This window comes from Monodon monoceros, unplaced genomic scaffold (assembly GCF_005190385.1).
Source record: "Monodon monoceros isolate NGI ecotype Baffin Bay Population unplaced genomic scaffold, NGI_Narwhal_1 Super_Scaffold_18, whole genome shotgun sequence".
Taxonomy (NCBI): Eukaryota; Metazoa; Chordata; class Mammalia; order Artiodactyla; family Monodontidae; genus Monodon; species Monodon monoceros.
In genome coordinates this window covers 100,552,098-100,574,934 of record NW_021703774.1, presented here as the reverse complement: position 1 = coordinate 100,574,934, position 22,837 = coordinate 100,552,098, and the positions used below count along the sequence as shown (strand labels likewise).

The 22,837-nt window shown below is 35.8% G+C and overlaps 1 protein-coding gene across 1 annotated transcript in view; it reads left to right on the top strand.

The window, feature by feature from the left end:
* The window catches only part of BRDT (bromodomain testis associated), a 48,205-nt gene extending 37,818 nt beyond the window's left edge, over nt 1-10,387 (top strand). The window contains exons 15-17 of the mRNA XM_029226983.1: nt 1,696-1,901; nt 2,416-2,590; nt 10,319-10,387. Of these exons, the coding sequence (XP_029082816.1) occupies nt 1,696-1,901; nt 2,416-2,590; nt 10,319-10,387 (450 nt within the window). The remainder of the gene's footprint in view (nt 1-1,695; nt 1,902-2,415; nt 2,591-10,318) is intronic.
* The last annotated feature ends 12,450 nt before the right edge of the window (nt 10,388-22,837 follow it).

Genomic DNA, 22,837 nt, shown 5'->3' with positions numbered 1-22,837 from the left:
AATTAGGTTTACGTGAGATAGTTCTTGTTTTTTGATGTAGGCATTTATCACTATGAACTTCCCTCTTAGGACTGCTTTTGCTGTATCCCATACCTTTTGGTATGTTGTATTTCCATTTTCATTTGTCTCAAGGTATTTTTTTTAACTTCTTTTGATTTCTTCTTTGACGCATTGGTTGTTCAGCAGCATGTTGTTTAAACTCCATATTTATGAACTTACCAGTTTTCTTCTTGTAATTGATTTCTAGTTTCATATCATTGTGGTAAGGAAAGACACTTGATATGATTTCAGTCTTCTTAAATTTATAAGACTTGTTTTGTGGTATAACATTAACTATCCTGGAGAATATGACAACTATTAGAAGGGCCATCTAGACATGTAATATCCAGTGTCCAGTATGGTAGCCACTAGCCACATATAGTTATTGAGCCCTTGAAATGTCTAGTGCAACTGAGAAACTTAGTTTTAGAACTTACAATTAACTTAAATTTAAAAACTTATACTCAGTTCAGTTATTGGAGAGTGTAAGGATGTTTGGAACAGTTTGTTTATGCATATCTACTTTTTCAACTGTAAGTTTTATGAAGTCTAATTACAGATCAATGATTTCTAATCAAAGTTAAGCATTTGAATTGAGATGTGCTATAAATGTAAAACACCAATTTAGAAGACATTACAAAAATATAGGGAATTCCCTGGTGGTCCAGTGGTTAGGACTCCAGGCTTTCACTGTCAAGGGCCTGGGTTCAATCCCTGGCCGGGGAACTAAGATCCCACAAGCCGCACAGCACGGCCATAAGTAAGTAAGTAAGTAAATAAATAAATAAATAAAATTATCTTCAGTCTTTTATATTGACTGCATGTTGAAATAATAATGCTTTGGGTATATTTGGTGAAATAAAATATATTATTAAAAGTTTTAGTTTAAAAAAATTGTGGTACTAGAAGATTTTAAACTATATATATTTCTATTGGGCAGCACTGATCTAGACCTTGGCATATCACAGTTAAGAACAGTGATCACAATCAGTTAATTTTTTTCTTCATACCGAAGAAAGGAAAACATAGCTATGTCAGAGGGTTCTCAATAAACACTGTGCTGTTCTTCTGGCATCGTCTTACTTTCCCTCTGATTAATCACTTGTATATTTGCTTTATTTTTCTCATAAGATCATAAATGTCTTTTTTTTTTAAGTTTTGTAACTTAATTTTTTTTATTGAGGTGTGGTTGATTTACAGTGTTAATTACTCCACACAGCAAAGTGATTTGGTTATACATATATATATATATATATATATTTTTAAATTCTTTTCCATTATGGTTTATCATAGGATATTGAATATAGTTCTCTGTGCTATACAGTAGGACCTTGTTGTTCATAAATATCTTGATTACAGTGACATGGGGATTTTTATATTCTTAACAGATTGTCATACACTTAACATATATGTTTCATATTAAATTGAAGTAATTGTCAAGCATGCTATTTTAATTTGATCTTAGATGAACAGTTGAATTTAGTTAATCTGTTATCCTATTTTTTCTATTTTAGTAACCTTTAACTTAAGTTTAGTAAAGTTATGAAGCCTTTGGAATCTTTATTTTTGATCTATTACTATATCAAAAAATATTGCTTTTCTTCCAAAATTTAGTTGACATCTGTAGACATATACTGAATCAAATATTTGTTTTAGGATATAAAGATCAAGAATGCAGATTCTTGGAAAAGTTTAGGCAAACCAGTCAAAACATCAGGGGTAGTGAAATCATCAGATGAGCTCTTCAACCAATTTAGAAAAGCAGCGATAGAAAAGGAAGTGAGAGCTCGAACACAGGAACTAATACAGAAACATCTGGAACAGAATACAAAGGAACCAAAAGTATTTCAAGGAAATCAAAGGTCTGTAATTTACTGGATTAATGGAGGCTTTGAGAGATACAGACATGTATTTAAAATAAATTTCGTTTTTGTAAGTGTCTATAATTCAGCTATTTAGTAGACCACAAAGCAAATTATATTTAGAAAAAGTAAATTTTTATTGATTTTTAAAAAATTGGTAAGTAGTATCTATTTTGAAGGGGATACAAATAATCAAGTGATTGAAGAAGCTATTAAAGATACCAATATTGCTAAATTATAAAGACATCATTATTTTCCGGAAATGTCTTAATATTTCCATTCTATGTGTAAGAAGATGATGGTAAACCTTGGTCATAGTTTTCTAAAACCTTCTCTTCATTAACATAGATTGCCCGATGTAAAATTTGACATCAAAAATACTAAAAATAATGTCATAACATACAAAAAAGGGTATCTAGAACATTGCTTTATATTTGTCATTTAACAACGTATCTTCATAATAAAAACTTTTAAGGAGCTTGAAACCTACTTTGAACTTCACTGTTTCTTTAAGGGACCATGGCTTCACTCTAGAATCTTTTCCAAATAAAATGCAAAACAAGTGTCTTGGAGAAGAGCAGAAAGAACATCAGCAGTCACTGGAAGCTCAAGATGGAGGCAAACTCTGGCTTCTCAAAGACCGTAATTTAGCAAGGGAGAAAGAGCAAGAGCGGAGGAGAAGAGAAGCAGTAAGTGAATTTTAGTTTATTAAATCTAATGAACAAAGGAAAGATTTAACAGAGCAGTGTCTTTACGTGTTCAAAGATGTATTCTGGGTGGTTCTTCAGTGACAGTTACCTCTTTGGTGAGGATCAGGTTCTAAAATCAGAGAGTAAAATTAAAATTTCATAGTCAAAAGACACAAGCATAGTGTAATAATAGAGTATCAATCCTGGAGGCTACTAGACTTTGAGTTCAAATCCTGGTTCTTCCATTAACTAGATGTTGGAGCCTGGGCTATTTAACCTCCCTGTGCCTCAATTTCCTTATTTGTAAAGTATGGATAATAAAGGTAAAAGGTGAAATGAATTTACATGTATTAAGCACATCTGAAAATGCCTGGCACAGAGGTAAAATCACTTCCTGTTATTACTGTTGAAAAATCCATAAACTGCCTATGAATTGTGGCTAAAAAATATGCCATCTGTCCCTAGTCAGTGTTTATTTAGTTGAACACTAGATGAAGAAGTTATATGTCAATTATATCTTAACAAAACTGGAAACCAAAAAAAAAAAAGACTTGTGTTTAAGGAGTCCTTAATATTTAAAAACTGATGTTTTAAAAAGTAGAATTAATTCCTTTTTTTTATTGAGGTGGATTATTCTTTTATCTGTGGACTATTTAGAAGTGTGTTATTTAGTTTCCAAATATTTGGAAATTTTCTGGCTAGTGAAAATAATAGAAAATTAGTGATTTCTAATTGAACTCTATTGTGGTCAGAGAACATACAATGTCTTGAATTCTTCTGAATTCACTAAGACTTGTTTTATGGCCCAGATTATGATCTACCTTGGTAAATATTCTGTGTGCACTTGAGAAGAATGTGTATTCTGCTGCTGCTGGGTAGAGTATTTATTAAACAGGGCAAGTTGGTTGGTAATGTTTTTCAAGTCTACTAAATTCTTGCTGATTTTCTGCCTGTTTGCACTATCAAATACTGAGAAAGGACATTGGCACCTACAATGGTATAATTATAGGTTTGTCTTTTTACCCTTGTAATTCTATCAATTTTATTTCATGTTATTTTGAAGCTGTTATTAGGTGCATAGACATTTAGAATTGTTACATCCTCATGATTAATTGACCCCCTTTTCATTACAAAATGATCTTTTTTACTCCTGGTAATATTATTTCCTGTGAAATATAACCACTTCACCTTTTTTATGACTAGTGTTGGCATGGCGCAAAAATTTTTTCCATCCTTTTACTTTTAACTTATCTGTGCTTTAAATTTATTTTCTTACAGGCAATATGTAGTGTAGTCTTGACGTAAAAAAAAAAAAACCAATCTCTGTCTTTTTTAAGGGGTTTTTAACCAATTAATTTAAAATGATTATTGATATGGTTACATTCGAGTCCCTCATCTTTTTTCTCTTTTTTTTTTTTTTTTTTTTGCGGTACGGGGGCCTCTCACTGTTGTGCCCTCTCCCGTTGTGGATCACAGGCTCCGGACGTGCAGGCTCAGCCGCCATGGCTCACAGGCCCAGCTGCTCTGCGGCATGTGGGATCTCCCCGGACTGGGGCATGAACCCGTGTCCCCTGCATTGGCAGGCGGACTCTCAACCACTGTGCCACCAAGGAAGCCCCATCTTGCTATTTTTTGATGTGTGTCCTCTGTTCTTGTTATTTTTTTTTCCCTGCATTCTTTTAGATTAATCGTTTTTTATGATTCCATTTTATTTCCTTTATTGGCTTATTATCAATAACTCTTTGTTTTGTTACTTTAGTGGTTGCTTTAGCGTTTACAATATATACTTTAGCTTGTCACAGTCTTCTCTTAAGTTATATCACACCACTTCACATTTAGTGTAATAGCCTTGCAATAGTGTACTTCCATTCGCCCCCTCCTAGCCATTAGGCCATTGTCTAAGCAGTCAAATTGTCTCTAAAAGTTTTAAATGACATTTTTTAAAAAACCCTTGTATTTACCTACGTAGTTACCATTTCTAGTGCTCTTTATTGATTTGTCTAGATCCAGATTTCCAAATGGTATAATTTTCCTTTTCCCTAAAAGGACTTCCTTCTAACATTTCTTGTGGTGTGGGTCAGCTGGTGATGAAATCTTTCAGCTGTTGTGTACATGAAAATATCTTTATTTGGCCTTTGTTTTTCATTAATAGACTTTATTTTTAAAGTGTTTTAGATTCACAGCAAAATTGAAAGTATAAAGAGTTCCCACATATTCTCCCCTTTGCCCCACCAATTCACAACCTTCCCCACCATTAACATCCCGCTTTAGTGCAGTACATTTGTTACACGATCTGTGAACCAACATTGCCACACCATTATCAATCTTATTTTATCAAGGAAAGTCCATAGTTCACATCAGGGTTCACTCTTTGTGTTGTGCTTCTTACGGGTTTTGACAAATGTATAATGACATACACCAACCATTATGGTACCATCAGAATACTCTCCCTTTCCTGAAAGTCCGCTGTGCTCCTCCTGTTCACCCCTCCCTCCTGAACCCCTGCCAACCACTGATCTTTTTACTACCATAGTTTAGCCACTTCCAGAATGTTGTATAGTTGGAATCATACAGTATATATACCTTTTTCAGCTTGGCTTCTTTAACTTAGTTATATGCATTTAAGTTTCCTCTATGTCTTTGTAGGTTGCTAGCTTTTTAGTGCTGAGTAATATCCCATTGTATAACTGTACCACAGTTTATCCATTGACAGACATCTTGGTTGCTTCCAAGTTAATCACTGGGTTTTCATTAATTGTTTTCTTCATGTTTCTTGTGCTTTGTTGAACTTACTGGAGCGATGTGTTTATAGTTTTGATCAAGCTTGGAAAAATTTGGGGCATTATTTCTTCATATTTTTTCTGTTTCCCCCTTTTCTCCTTTTTTTAAATTTGTTTATGGCTGTGTTGGGTCTTCGTTTCTGTGCGAGGGCTTTCTCTAGTGTGGCAAGCGGGGGCCACTCTTCATCGTGGTGTGCGGGCCTCTCACTATCGCAGCCTCTCTTATTGAGGAGCACAGGCTCCAGACGCTCAGGCTCAGTAATTGTGGCTCACGGGCCCAGTTGCTCCACAGCATGTGGGATCTTCCCAGACCAGGGCTTGAACCCGTGTCCCCTGCATTGGCAGGCAGATTCTCAACCACTGCACCACCAGGGAAGCCCCTCCTTTTTATCCTTTTAGTGACTCCAGTTACTTTTGTATTAAGCCACTTGAAGTTGTCCCATCTCAGACATTATAGTTGTCATATCTAGAAGGTGATTTGGGTCTTTTTAATGTTTTTAGTATCTCTATTAAACTTTTGAACAAATGGAATACAGTTATCATAACTGTTTAATGGGTTCTCTGCTAATTCTGACATTTATGTCACTTCCAGGTTGGTTTCGATTGATTGATTGATCTCCTTTACAGATAGTGTTTTTCTGCTTCTTTGCTTACCTGGTAACCATTGATGCCAGATGTAAATTTTACCTTATTGGGTGCTGGATATTTTTGTAATCCTGGAAAACTCATGTGAATTCATAGGACATACAGAAACATTAGTTCCAGAAGAAAAAATCCACTGGCTTTGGCTGTGATATTGATTATGACACAAGTAAATTTCCTAGGAAATAATATAAAAAAGTTTTGTCAGCCTCTTATCTATAGTATGAAGGCAGAAACAAATTGCATTTAGCAGTGTTGTAACATATGGTGGAGTTTACTTTAGAGCAATATGGTCTTATAGAACTTTCTACAATTACAGGAATGTGCTTTATACAATCAAATATAATAGCTGCTAGTCACATATGGCATTGAGCACTTGAAATGTGGCTAATGCAACTAAGGAACTAAATTTTTCATTTAATTTTAATTAATTTAAACAGCAAATTTTTTATATTGTTTTATTTTTTTGTTTGTTTTTTAGGAGTTCTTTATTAAAGTTTAATTAGTACTTTAATAGAAGTATTTCTCTAGTGACCTAGGAGTTTTTCCTTTTGGTACTCACAAGGGCCTGACTTCAGTCACCCACAAGTGATATCTCAGCAACCTACCTGCCACCTAACAACCCAACTAGGTAACCTGATATAACTTCTAAACCCCAAGCATTTTTCTGGAACCCACTGAAATGTGACTAAAAATGCCACCTCTAGCAGCTTGACATTTGAAAACCTGACTTTGGAGCTACCTACTATCATTCTTGACAACCCAGACTCTCATGCTGCTGCTACTTGACAGATCCATATTGTAAACAGCTGCAAAAACTTGGCATCTAGCATAAGCTCCCTACCAGAGCTTATTGCCAGTTCCTTTGACCCAATTTTTGATCTTAAATTTGAATGGCTGAAGTGTATATTAGGACCACTGAAAAAAGGAATATCCAGGTTATGGTGTCAGCTGCAGAGAGCCTTAATATTTAAATCGTGGTATCTAAGGTTAATTGGTATAGGCAATAACCAGTTAGATATCAATAAGTATTCCACTAGTTCAGATTTAGTCAAGATGGAAGAGAATCTAAAATAAAGTACTTTTATTTATTCATTTTTTTTAAAGTTAGTTTATTTTTTTAATTAATTCATTTATGCATTTTTGGCTGTGCTGGGTCTTTGTTGCGGCACTGGGTCTTTGTTGCGGCATGTGGGCTCAGTAGTTGCAGCTCGCAGTCTTAGTTGCAGTATGTGGGATCTTAGTTCCCCCACCAGGGATCAAACCTGGGCCCCCTGCATTGGGAACATAGAGTCTTAACCACTGACCACCAGGGAGCTCCCAAAGTACTTTTACTTTTTATTTAAAAATTTTTTTTTTATTGGAGTACAATTGCTTTACAATATTGTTAGTTTCTGCTGTACAATGAAGTGAATGAGCTATATGTATACCTATATCCCCTCCCTCTTGGACCTCCCTCCCATCCCCCCCCATCCCACCCATCTAGGAAGTCACAGAGCACCGAGCTGAGCTTCCTGTGCTTTATAGCAGGTTCCCACTAGCTATTTTACGCATGGTAGTGTATATATGTCAATCCTAATCTCCCAGTTAGTCCCCCCTCCTCCCCTCCCCCCCGCCCCATGTCCACAAATCCAGTCTCTGTGTCTGTGTCTGTATTCCTGTCCTCAAGTAGGTTCATCTGTACCATTTTTCTAGATTCCACATATATGCATTAATAGACAATATTTGTTTTTCTCTTTCTGGCTTACTTCACTCTGTATGACAGTCTCTAGGTCCGTCCACATCTCTACAAATGATCCAATTTCATTCTTTATTACAGCTGACCAATATTCCATTGCATATATGTACCACATCTTCTTTATCCATTAATCTGTTGTTGGACATTTAGGTTGCTTCCATGTCCTGGCTATTGTAAATAGTGCTGCAATGAACATTGAGGTACATGTGTCAAAACCTTTTGAATTATGGTTTTCTCAGGGTATATGCCCAGTAGTGGGATTGATGTGTCATATGGTAGTTCTATTTTTGGTTTTTTAAGGAACCTCCATACTGTTCTCCACAGTGAGTGTATCAATTTACTTTCCTACCAACAGTGTAAGAGGGTTCCCTTTTCTCCACACCCTCTCCAGCATTTATTGTTTGTAGATCTTTTGATGATGGCCATTCTGACTGGCGTGAGGTGATACCTCATTGTAGTTTTGATTTGCATTTCTCTAATAATTAGTGACATTGAGCATCCTTTCATGTGCCCCTTGGCCATCTGTATGTCCTCCTTGGAGAGTTATCTATTTAGGTTTTCTGCCCATTTTTTGATTGAGTTGTTTGTTTTTTTGATATTGAGCTCCATGAGCTGTTTCTGTATTTTGGAGATTAATCCTTTGTCTGTTGTTTCATTTGCAAATATTTTCTCCCATTCTGAGTGTTGTCTTTTCATCTTGTTTATGGTTTCCTTTGCTGTGCAAAAGCTTTTAAGTTTAATTAGGTCCCATTTGTTTATTTTTGTTTTTTTATTTTCATTACTCTAGGAGGTTGGTCAAAAAAGATCTTGCTGTGGTTTATGTCAAAGAGTGTTCTTCCTGTGTTTTCCTCTAAGAGTTTTATAGTGTCCGGTCTTACATTTAGGTCTTTAATCCATTTGGAGTTTATTTTTGTGCATGGTGTTAGGGAGTGTTCTAATTTCATTCTTTTACATGTAGCTGTCCAGTTTTCCCAGCACCACTTATTGAAGAGGCTGTCTTTTCTCCATTGTATGTTCTTGCCTGCTTTGTCATAAATTCAGTGACCATATGTACATGGGTTTATCTCTGCTTTCTATCCTGTACCATTGATCTATATTTCTGTTTTTGTGCCAGTACCATATTATCTTGATTACTGTAGCTTTGTAGTACAGTCTGATCCTCCAAACTCCTGAGGGTCCCTCCAGGCGTGGGGACCCCTCCCCTCTCCCAGCCACCCCTCAGGAGCGCCAGTCCCATCCAGTCTCCACTCCTCCCCACTTGCTCCCCTCCACGTCCTACCCGGTCACTCAGGGGTTCCTCCCATCCCCTTGGGTGTCAAGGTCCCCCACCAGTGTCTGGTATGTGCCCTAGTTGTGGGGAGACATGAACTCTGTGTCTTCTTACTCTGCCATCTTGACTCCAAATTTCCCAAAGTACTTTTAAACAAAACAAGTTTCATTACATATTTTTGGAATTTTGCAGTATGTTTGGATATTTCTAGGAGTATCAGTGATATTTAAACTAGGACAGTGTATCCAACTCTCATTGGAGGGTTAAAATAGAACTTTTAAGAAACTATTTGGGCTAGATATTTGGTATCCTAAGAGCTGGCATTAGGAAAATAGCCTGGGCTAAGATCTAAGAATTTACCCTTTTGTCTCTAAGGCATGTTTAAAGAAATTTTCATAGTTTTTAAGAGTCACACATAGCTTCTTAATATCCTTTTGGTAGCTAAGTCATAATTCCAAGTCTTCTTCCACATAGCCAGAGAACACTGATTCCCATCCAGGAAGTCAACCAACTGGTTGCAAACTGGTGCTTTTACCTACTACTCTGGGCTGCTACTCTTCACTGATTTCAAAAAACAAAACAAAACATTTTTTGAACTTTCCTAGTTGGTATCATTTCAGATGTGGCAAATACTGTCTAACTTGTATCACAAGGACTTTTAGAGAAGGCTTCAGAGTATAGTAAGAAACATTTGTTTCTTTTGTCTTAATTAGCTTTTCCTATACTTTAGCTTATTTTATTTAGCTTTTTAGCATTTAATAAACAACATTGTACTGAGTGTTATACATGCAATCTGGTTGCTCTTCATAAATATCTGTATATAAAATAAACTTGGTTAGATCATTTGCCTTAGGTTACACAGTAATTGGCAAAATCATGGAAAGCCCTTGGCTTTAAACATAGTATAGTTCTCTCACATAGGTAAGATACTGGTTCATTCAGAAAATAATTTTATGTGTCTAGCACTGTGTTGGCTGGAGAGATACATGAAACCACGTAATCTCAATTCATGTTTATATATTAACACTGAGAACTTTATTGGAGAGATAGGTTAAACTTGTTCTTTGTGTTCTTGTAAGTTTTAAACTTATTTTTATTTATTACATGAACAGTATTTTAACAAAAATCAGGTAGTATTTGAACAGATATTAAAAGTTATGTATAAACTCATTATGTTAAATAAATTGCATTCATTTTGTATGTTCCAAATGTTGCATTACCATTTTTTCATATAGATGTAACATAATGAAGGTATAAACTTTTTAAGTAACATTTACATTTTCTCTTCTTTTCTGCAGATGGCTGGTACCATTGATATGACTCTTCAAAGTGACATTATGACAATGTTTGAAAACAACTTTGATTAAGACTAGGTTTTTTAATTAACCATCAACTTAAATGAATAATACAAAAGATTAAAATGCAAATGGTAAAATGATTGCTTTCAGACACCAAGATACCAGTCTTATACTGTATTTTGACTGCTCTAAGATGATTAAACAATTTTCACTTAACGTTTTTTAATAGCTATATGTTCATTTTTTTAATGACATAATTTACAGGAAATTTTATAGTTCTGGATCCCTAAAAATTGAATAAATTCCCAAATGTTATTCATTTTACAAATAGTCTACTATATATTATAGGCCCTGTCTAATCAATGAAAATCCTAAAGAGATGGTGTCTTCCTGTTTAAAATATGAAGACTATACAAGGGTATCAAAAATATAGTTCTTGTTGAGTTTCTAATTTTGCTTTTTAGAGGGAGTTGTCATTTAATGGAGTTCAAACCTTATTTTATGGAGTGATGGGCCCTTTTGTAATGCAGATGTTTCAGTATTTTATTTATTTTTTAAAATTGAAGTATAATTAACCTACAACACTGTTATTTCCAGGTGTACAACATAGTGATTCAATACATCTGTACATTACAAAATGATCACCATGAGTTTTTAACTTTTAAAACAAATATTTGTCTGCCTTCAAAAATATTTAGAACCTCTAACAAACCATACTTGGTTTCTTTGAGTGTCAGGTTACATAAGATTCTCTATTGGTTCTATATTCAAAATTTATATTACCGACGGTTTGAAAGATGTTGAATTTGAGGCAAAATAGCAGTAGATATTAATTATGTATGCAAGTTTTTATAAGAATCTATACATTTCTTAATATGCATATGTGATAGCAATGGAAATCTAAAGTTTTACTTTACTAAGTATTTAAGTCTGTAAAATATTTTTGTTTCATCATTCTCAAGTTGGAATTATGTATAAGTCATGTATATCAGCTTCATGTATTTTAAAATTTTGGACTCTTGAAGTGTAACATTCAGGCACTATTCCAGTATCATCTAAAGTGAAAATTCAAAGTGTATGTGTATTGTAGAAAAAGAAAGTTTTCTTGGCTTCATTTATTTTTATAATCAATATGAAAATTTTTTGAAATATCTTTAAACTATTGACCATTTTAAAAACATGATTAACTAGTAGCTAAAATGGTGATGATACCTTCATGAAACATAGCCAGAATTAAAGTGAAAATCATACCTATACCTATTAAACTATATTTTTAACCAAGAAATTAGTATGCATATACTAAACAGCATGCATTGTTTTTCCTAAAAGATCATATAGATATATATTCTAATCTTTATTTATATATATAGTCTTAGATACTTCAGAAATGCATAGTGGTTACCTCTAGGTGATGGGATTACAGGATTTTTTTTTTGCTTTTTGGTTTTTTTCCATTTTCTGTAGACTTTTCAGTATTTTCTGGTTCATTTAAATATTGATTGTGTAATGCTTTTATGATCTGTGGGAAATTTTCCATTTTGAAGAGAATAAAAATAGTAAATAAGAATTTAGTTCTGTCACATACACATTAAATCTTTCAACAACTGCCTTTCGATAACTAATAAAACTGCTCAATGAATGATCTTTGTCTATATCTAAAAAGAAAGTTCAGCTTCATTAACATATCCTTTTACATTAAATGGCTTACTTGAGGTTTTCCTATAAACATTTGCAGCAGTCCTTATAGAGAGCTGTGTTATGGTGATCAGTGTTTAGTTTAACCAGTTTCACGCTTGAACCTTCGCTCAGTCTGTAAGGGGCCTGGCACATTGCAGATACTCAACAAAATTTTGGTAGGTTGATTGAAGGCAGTTCTGCAGATAAATTATTGATGTATGACTGATCCTTCCTATGTTACGCATTATTTTTTAGTATAAAATTGTTTGGCTTCTCTTAACTTCTTGCATGGAGTTTACTTGTGTTAACAACATTCTCTATATAATCAACCTTTTTGCTTTCTTTTCCTTTTTGTTCTTGAGTTGTTCTGAAAGTGTGGTCCATGGACCAGCTGCATCAGCATCATCTGGGAACACGCAGATTCTCAGACTTCAGACTTACTAAATCAAAACCTCTTGGTTTGGGGTCCAGCAACCTATAGTTGACCCTCCAGGTGATTCTAATATACACTAAAGTTTGAGAATCACTGCTCTAACTGAACCCTGGCTCTCTCCTACAGGCTGTCGTTTAGTACTTGTTTTTCCACTAATGGTTTTCTTATCTTGGGAGTGCTACTTGCAGACCATTCTCTCCTTCCCTAAATATCCCAGCTTTAAGTTTTTCATGATCATCAGACTATACCACCCATAGTCATTTAGCATCCCTGGTTCACTCCTCCTCGTTCCCCAGAGATTTTAGTCTCTGTTTCACTGTCACTCTCTAATTGATGCTTCTCAGTCCCTTGACTTCTCTGCTAATGACCTTAATATCTAATCAACTTTAGCAACTCCTTTGTCATTGCCAACAACTATAACTCTTCCTTAATCTCAGTTTCAAGCATCCTAGTCTCTCACTATTTACTCCTGTCTTTTTCTAGCTTAATCTGGAAAGGCCCTGACTCCAGCAATCATTAGACCTCACTAGGATCTACGATCCTTTAACCCTAGTGCCTTTTCACAGTACCTCTCCCCTCACACCCTCACATCTCTCCTTATCCAGAGTCTGTAGTACATTATCATTTATAATCGCTCCCTTGCATACACTGTCAACTCCATTGTTCCTTTCTTTGTTGAATTCACTTGGCAAAACTCCAGTCTTTATTAATCTGCCTGCTTGGCACCAATGAAACTGGTTAGAGAAAGACATACACCTCTAGCAAGAATAACAAAAAGAAAAAGACACAAATCACTACAGATCCTATAATCATTGAAAAGATAAAAGGGGGGCTTCCCTGGTGGCGCAGTGGTTGAGAGTCCGCCTGCCAATGCGGGGGACGCGGGTTCGTGACCCGGTCCGGGAAGATCCCACATGCCGCGGAGCGGCTAGGCCCGTGAGCCATGGCCGCTGAGCCTGCGTGTCCGGAGCCTGTGCTCCACAATGGGAGAGGCCACAACAGTGAGAGGCCCGCGTACCGCAAAAAAAAAAAAGATAAAAGGGAAATACTACAAATAACTTTACATTCATAAATTTGAAGAAATGGACCAATTCCTCAAAAAACATAAACCATCAAAACTCAATGTGAAATAATCTAAATAGCCCTGTACCATTAAAATTTTTTTAATTCATAATTTAATGGCTTCTGAAAAAAATCTCCAAGCCCATATGATTTCACTGAAAAATTATACCAAACATTTAAAGAAGGATTAATACCGGTGTAAAACAATCTCTTGCAAGAAAAAAATCTATTCTAGAAAATGCCTCTTCCAGAAATTGGCCTATTCTGTAATTTTTGTCAACAGGACAAATTTTATCAACAGGAACAGGGAATACTTCCCAACTCATAAGGCCAGTAATACCAATACTACAATCAAAGACAGTACCAAAAAAAACAAAACAAAAAAGCTGCAGACCATTATTTCTAATGAACTTAGACACAACAATCTTCAACAAAATACTAGCAGACCAAATCCCATAATGTATGAAAAGAATTCTACTCCAAGTGTGATTTATTTGAGTTATGCAAAAAAAACCCAAGTTATACAAATTGGAAATGAATAAAACTTTTTGGTGGTTTTTTATTTCTTTAGCTATAATTTCCCAAAATGTTAAATAATAGAAGCAATAGGAGTCATTTATATTTCCAATTTTAAAATGGCTGCAGGATTTCACCATAGGCTATTTTTGGGGGGTAACTATAATGTTTAAACAGTTTCTAAATTAATCTTGCTTTAAGGAACAGCTGCTGAATTTTTGCACATGATTTTCTACACAGAAAATCCAAGAAATCTAAAAAAAACTACAGCTAATAAGTGATTTAAGTAGGGTCACAGGATACAAAATCAACGTACAAAAATCTGTTCTCTGCAGGCTAATGAGCATGTGAAAACAAAAACAGTAACGTTTATAATCGCTCGAAAGAATATGGAATATTTAGGTATACACTTAACAAAACGTGTACAGGATCTGTATACTGAAAAGTACAAAATGCTTATGGAACAAATCAAAATAGAAAGACCTAAATAAATGAAGAGGCACACTGTGTTCATTAATTGGAAGACAACATAGTAAAGATGTCAGTTCTCCTCAAAATCACATCCTATCAAAACCCCAGCAGTTTTTCATAGACCTAAACAAGCTTATTCTAAAATGTATGTGGAATGGGAAAAGCACTAGAATACTTAAATAATATTGACAAAAAAGAATAGCATGAGGAATCATTCTGTGTGACATTAAGGCTTACTAAAAAGCTATAGTGAGGACTTCCCTGGTGGTCCAGTGGGTAAGACTCTGAGCTCCCAATGCAGGGGGCCCAGGTTCGATCCCTGGTGGGGGAACTAGATTCCGTATGCATGCTGCAGCTAAGAGTCCGCATGCTGCAACTAAGAAACCCACATGCAGCAACAAAGATCCTGCGTGCCACAACTAAGTCCCTGTACAGCCAAAATAAAATAAAATTTAAAAAAACTACAGTAATCAAGAAATGTATTAGTGAAGAGGTAGACCCAGAGATCAGTGGACTAGAACAGAATAGGGAACCCAGAAGTAGAACCATAAAAATATGCTCAATTGATTTTTGACAAAAGTGCAATTCAGTGGAGGAAGGATGGAAGGATAGTCTTTGTGGGGTTTTTTTAGTTTATTTTTGACTGTGTTGGGTCTTCGTTGCTGTGCAAGGGCTTTCTCTAGTTGCGGCGAGTGGGGGCTACTGTTTGTTGTGGTGTGTGTGCTTCTCATTGTGGTGGCTTCTCTTGTGGAGCACAGGCTCTAGGCGCACGGGCTTCAGTAGTTATGGCACATGGGCTCAGTAGTTGTGGCTTGTGGGCTCTAGAGCACAGGCTCAGTAGTTGTGGTGCACGGGCTTAGTTGCTCCGTGGCATGTGGGATCTTCCTGGACCAGAGATTGAACCCGTGTCCCCTGCATTGGCAGGCGGATTCTTAACCACTGTGCCACCAGGGAAGTCCTGGAAGGATAGTCTTTACAACAAATGGTACTGGGGCAACTGGATATCCATAGAAAAAAAAAAAAAAAAACAGACAATCTCAACCTAAGTCTCACATCTTATACAAAAATTAACTCAAAAATGCATCTTGGACTTAAATGTAAAATGTAAAACCATAAAATTTTAGGAAAAAAAACAAGAAAAATCTTTAGGCTCTGTGTGTTAAGCAAAAAGATTTTAGACTTGATACCAAAAGCATGATCCATAAATGAGAAATTGATAAATTGGATCTCTTCAAATTAAAACTTTTGTTCTATGAAAAGATAAACTACAGATTAGGAACAAGTATTTGCAAACCACATACCTGACAAAGAAATATCATATACAATAAAGAACTCTCAAAACAATTGTAAAAATATTAAGAAATGGGCAAAAGACATGAACAAAATTTCCTCAAAGAGAGTATACCTATGGCATATACACATGAAAGCATGTTCACCATCATTAGCCATCAGTGACATGTAAATTTGAACTGCAATGAGATATCACTGTACATCTATCAGAAAGGTTAAAATAAAAGAATAATGACGACACAAAACGCTGGCAAGGATGGAGAAAAACTGGGTCACTCAGATATTGCTGGTGGGAATATAACGGTAGAGCCACTCTAGAAACCAGTTTGCAGTTTCTTACAAACAAAACATGCAAAGCCATGTGACACAGCAATTGTACTCTTGGGCATTTACCTAAGATAAATGATAACTTATGATCACACAAAAATGTGTACACAAATGTTCCTAGCAGCTTTTTTCATAATAGTCAAAAACTGGAAAACATCCAGATGTCATATAATAGGTAAATGGTTAAACAATTTGTAATATACACATACTGTGGAATACTACTCAGAAGTAAAGAGGAATGAACTATTGATATATACAATGACTTGAATTTATAGGGAATTATTATGCTGAGTAGAAAAAATCCCCAAAGATCATATACTATATGATTTCACTTATATAACATTTTTGAAATGACAAAATTTTGGAAACAGAGGATAGATTAGCAGTCACCAAAGGTTAGGAATGAGGTGTAAGTATGGTTATTACAGGGCAACATGAGGGATACTTGTGGTAATGGAACTGTTCCGTATTCTTGATTTTGGTGGTGGGTACACAAAGCCACATATATGATACAATTAGAAAGCGTAAAGTACACTGGATAAAGTATACACAGGTTCTATTATTTCTCTTATAACTTTGTGATTGTGTCACTTGAAATGTCAATTTTAAAAAGGTAATACTCAGGGCTTCCCTGGTGGCGCAGTGGTTGAGAGTCCGCCTGCCGATGCAGGGGACACGGGTTCTTGCCCCGGTCCGGGAGGATCCCACATGCCGCGGAGTGGCTGGGTCCGTGAGCCATGGCCGCAGGGCCTGCGCGTCTAAGTACTAAACTTATAGTGGTAATCATTTCACAATATATACAGATATCAAATCATTATGTTGTACACTTAAAACTAATACAGTGTTATAAGTCAATTATATCCAATTTTTTAAAATTAGGGAATCGGGCTTCCACTTAGGATCTAGAAAACTGGAAAAAGCATTTCTCCCATTATTACAATGAATTAAAAAGCCAGAAAATCTTTAAATTCACAAATTAATCTGAGGGCTGACATTGCAGGGTAACCCAAAATCTAAGGAAACACAAATGCATCAAAGGAGAGACATGACATAAGCACTGGCTTACCTGAGGTCGGTACCACCAAATGCTATATAATCTGGCAACAACAACAATAAAAAATTATCTAAAAGTTCTAACAAATTGCTAAAGGCTGGTGTGGGCTAGCTTGAGAATATAGAACCATCGGGAGCACAAGAGAAATCTGCCATCACTTTCTGGCTCTTCTCCACAGACCTCATCAGTACTTAAAAGAAAGATTTGGGGGTGAGGGTGGGGCAGGATGAGCGTTCTGAGAAAGCCATCCTCTTGATGCAGGCCTAGAAGAGAAGAGCAGCAGATACAGGAAAAGCACAAAGGCCCTCCAGATCCTTCTCCCCCATCTTCCCTAAAAAATATAAGCCTTAAGCTTCCGGAGGAAGAACAGCAAACTCTATCAACTTTAGGGCATAAATGAAGACCCACTGCAACTGGGGGAAGGAAATAGAAATAAAACTTCTAATCCTGGGAGAGGGGTAGGAAATACATTGTGGGTCCAGACCATTAGAGATACCGTGTCACTGGGGGCAGGGAAGGATCATTGAGAAGGTCCCACTCTGATATCCAAAGACACACTGCCTGCTGATGAGGCTGCATTAGGACAGCAGAGAATGCTCCTCTCTGCCCTGCCCTTCTTACCACCAGGGTAAAATGCAGTCAATGACAAGTAAAAGCAGTCTACTGCAGTCAGAGGTGCAAGAGCATGGAAAGAGACTGTAACTAACACTAAGCATAAAGAAGGACTTAAAGATGAGCATGTAGCAACTATTGAGAAAAATTCACTGGCAAACCAGGATCCACCCTCATGATTCACACCAGATCCACACCAGAGAAATTTGAGAATCTGTGGTGTACAGAGGATAACCATAGCAACAATAAAATCCAAATCCAGCTCAACTTCTGACTAGGTTGACTCAACCTCCAGACTTCAAAGGCCTAGCAAAAGAAAAAATGTCAATTTCCAGGCATAAAACGTATATACTTTTGGGCTTTCCTGGTGGTGCAGTGGTTGAGAATCTGCCTGCCAATGCAAGGAACATGGGTTCGAGCCCTGGTCTGGGAGGATCCCACATGCCGTGGAGCAACTAGGCCCATGAGCCACAACTACTGAGCCTGCACGTCTGGAGCCTGTGCTCCGCAACAAGAGAGGCCGCGATAGTCAGAGGCCCGTGCACCACAATGAAGAGCGGCCCCTGCTTGACACAACTAGAGAAAGCCCTCGCACAGAAACAAAGACCCAACACAGCAAAAATAAATAAATAAATTACTAAACTCCTACCCTCAACATCTTCAAAATAAATAAATAAATAAATAAAATAGATAACCAACAAAGACCTACAGTATAGCACAGGGAACTCTGCTCAGTATTCTGAAAAAAAAAAAAAAGTATATACTTTTGTCTCTATTGTCTTACACAAAATGTCTTTCAAGAAAAAACTATGAGGCATACAAAGGAGCAAGGAAAAAAAAAATCACACTGTCAAGAGACAAAGCAATCAACAAAAATGGACTTAAAGATGACACACAGTTGCAACTATCAGAGAATTTTTAATTACTATGATTAATGTATTAAAAGCTGGAAAGGAAAAATGGACAATGTGTGATCAGATGGATAATTTCAACAGAGAGATAGTAACTATAGGAAAAAATAAAATGGAAGTGCTAGAAAATGAAAAACATGGTAACAAATCAAGAATGACTTTGATGGCCTCATCAATAGAATCAACACAGCCAAGGAAAGAATCAGTGAAACTAAGTATAGATCAAAAGAAATTACCCACACAAAAAGTGGGGTGTGGTGGGACCAACAGAACAGAACATCCAAAAGCTGTAAGGCAGCATTATAATCTAACATGTGTCTAATTGGAATCTCAGAAAGAGAAGAGAGAGAGAATGGGACTGGAGAAATATTTGAAGGGACACCAGCTAAGAATTCTCCAAAATTAACTTGTATTGGAGAAAAAAAAAACTCCAGTTTTTCCTTCTCCTGAGTAGGGAAAAACCCTCAGTTCTTCCTCCTGTGTGTTTCCTTTATTATTCACACAGAACGCTTCACTTCTGGTCACCAAATGTGTGGGGGATTTCCCCCAACCAAACAATTCTCTGTGACATCATCTAGGTGTCCTACAATTTAACTCAATTCTAAAAGTATCTACCTGGAGATAGTATCAGATCCCACAGGTTAAGGGCTCAGTCCCACAAGACTGATGCACCTTTCAGACACCAATCACAAGTAGTAGATCCCCAGATTATCCACAACTTCTGTCTGACTTAGACAAATCAGAGGTTCCCATGACATTTTCCCCCTTAGATTCAATTATTTGCTAGAGCAGCTTACAGAACTGAAGGACACACTTATGTTTATCGGTGTATTAAAGGATGTAGTAAAGAATACAGATGAAGAGCCAGATGAAGAGATAACATAGCGCATGAGGTCTGGCAAGGTCCCAAGCACAGGAGCTTCTGTCCGTGTGGAGTTGGGAGTGTGTCACCCTCCTGTATGTGGATATGTTCACCAACCTGGAAGCTCCCCAAACCCCATACTATTGGGATTTTTTAGAGGTTTCATCACAGAGGCATGATCAATTATTAGCTCCATTTCCAGCCCCTCTCCCCTCTGGAGGAGGGAGGTGGAGCTGAAGATTCCAAGCTTCTAAACATGTCTTGGTCTTTCTGGTGACCAGCCCCCATCTGGAGCCATTCAGGAGCTCACCCAGAGTGAACTCATTAGAACAAAAGATCCTCCTGGGGCTCTTATCACCAGGAATTTACAAGGGTTTTAAGAGCCCTGTATCAGATATGGGTCAGAGACCAAATATTAGAATAACAGGTGCTCCTAGTTCTCTTATCACTTAGAAAATTACAAGGGTTTCAGGATCTATCTGTCAGGAAGCAGGGCAGAGACCAATATATATTTTCTATTATCTAACATAGTGACAGATCCAAAACCACAAATTCAAGAAGCTCAGAAAATGGTAAGCAAGATAAATAAAATAAAAAAAAAAATCCCACACACTTAGATATATCACATTTACACTGCTGAAACCAAAGTCAAACGTGACACAATAAAAACAGAGGAACAAAGAAAAGAATATGGCAAACTTCTCATCGGAAACTGTAAAAGTCATAAGACAGTGGAATGGCATCTTTAAAGTTCTAAAATGAAAATCTTGTCAACCTAGAATTCTATATCCACTGGAAACATTTTCAAAATTGAAAGAGAAATAAATACTTCTTCAAACAAACACAAAACAAAGTATTTATTTCCAGCAGACCTGTATTACAAGAAATGTTAAAGGAAGTTCTTCTGGTAGAAGGGATGTGATTCCAGTGAGAAACTTGTATCTATACAATGAATAAAGAACACTAGATATGGCATAAATGGAGGTAATTATAAAACTCATTTTTTATTATTTATAAATGCTCCAAAAGATAACTGGCTAAAGGGGAATTCCCTGGCAGTCCAGTGATTAGGACTCTGCACTCTCAATGCCAAGGGCCTGGGTTCAATCCCTGGTCGGGTAACTAAGATCCCACAAGCCACGCGGTGCAGCCAAAGGGAAAAAGAAAAAAAAAAGATAACTGGCTAAAGCAAAAACAGTAGCATTGATAGATCTAAAAAGATAAATAGGCAAATCCACCATTACAGACAGATTTCACCATTCTTCTTTCAGCACTTGATAGAATGAGTCGGCAGAAAGTAAAGATCTAATAGTCCTGAACAACATTGCTAACCATCTTTACCTAATTGACATTAATGCCACACTCTAGCTAACAACAGCAGAATACATTTTTCAAATGCAGCTGGAACGTTCACCAAATAGACCATATTTAGGGACATAAAGCAAACCTAGACAAATTTAAAAGAATAGGTAGTTTATAAGATTCCATACCAGATTTAAAGTAGAAATTAATAATAAAAATATATCTGCAAAATATTTGGAAATTAAGCATTTCTAAATAACCCATGATAAAAGAGGAAATCACAATAAAAATTAGAAAATATTTTGAATTGTATGAAAATGAAAATGCAACACATTAAAATTTGTGGGATGCCATGAAGTGGTAATATTTAGAGGAAAATTTTTAGCACTCAGTGTTTATATTAAAACAGAAGGAAGATCTCAAATCAGTCATTTAAGCTTCTACCTTAAGAAACTAGAAAAAGAAAATTAAGTCTAAATCAAGCAGAAGACAGGACATAATAAAGAACAGATATCATTTAAACTTAAATGAAATGAAGTTTCATTAAAACAAAATAAAAAATAGAGAAAAAAACCAATAAAACCAAAAGCTGTTTCTTTTTTTAAAAAGACAATAAAATTGATAAGCCCTCTAGACAGACCTACCAAGAAAAAAGAGAAGACACAAATTACAAATGTCAAGTGTGAAAGGGAGAATATTACAGATCCACAGACATTCAAGAGATAATAAGGGCATGTTATGAAAAATGCTAGGGCCATAGATTCAACAACTTATATGAAATGGATAAAATTCTTAAAAAATACAAACTGCCAAAGAGGAAACAGATCACCTGAATAATCCTACAAATATTAAGTAAATTGAATTGTATTTTAGAACCATTAAAAAAAAAAAAAAAAGCAAAAACAAAAATAAACCCAGGCATACATGGCTTTTTTGGAGAATTCTACCTAACATTTAAGAAACAAATTATACCAATTCTATATAAATTCTTCCATAATATATAAGAAGAACAAATATAAATGCAAAGATCGTCAACCAAACATTAGCAAATTGATTTCAGCAATATATTAAAAATACACTACTTCATGATCAATTGGGGTTTATTCTGGGAATGAAAGGCTGGTTCAACATTCAGAAAATTTATATGTAATTAACCATATCAGTAGGTTAAAAAGGAAAAAACTGTGATTATCTCAAGAGAAGCAGAAAGCCCTTTTTGAAAATTCAACCCCCATTTGTGAAAAAAAAAAAAAACTCTCAGAAGCTAGAAATAAAAAGGAACTTCCTCAATATGATAAATGACATCTAAAAAAATCTTCAGGGAATTCCCTGGTGGTCCAGTGGTTAGGACTCCCTACTTTCACTGCCAAGCACGCAGGCTCAATCCCTGGTCAGGGAACTAAGATCCTGCAAGCTGCGTGGCTCAGAAGAAAAGAATCTTCAGCTAATATTATGCTTAATAGTAAAAGACTAAATGATTTCCCCCTATGATTGGGAACAAGGTAAAGATGCCCATTCTAACTCCTACTCAGTGTTGTACTGGAGGTCCTAGTCAGTGCAATAAGGGAAGAAAAAGAAATAAAGGGCAAACATATTGGAAAGGAAGAAATAAAACTGCCTCTATTCACAGATAACACGATGGTCTACACAGAAAATCCCAAAGAATTTTTCAAAAAGCTACCAGCACTAAAAGGTGAGTTTAGCAAGGTCTCAGGATTTGAGACATAAAACAAAAAAAATCATGTAAGCACTAGAATCAGCAAGCAACTGGAAACTGAAAAATAGCATTTACAATAATATTCTTTAAAGAAATACTTAGGTATAAATCTTACAAAATCCATGCAACATCCATATGTTTAAAACTATGAAAAACATAAATCAAAGAAGATCTAAATAAATGGATAGATATGTTCATGGATTGAACAACTCAATATTGTTAAAATATCAGTTCTCTCAAAATTGATTAATAGATTCAATTCATTCCAATCAACATTTTTTGCCA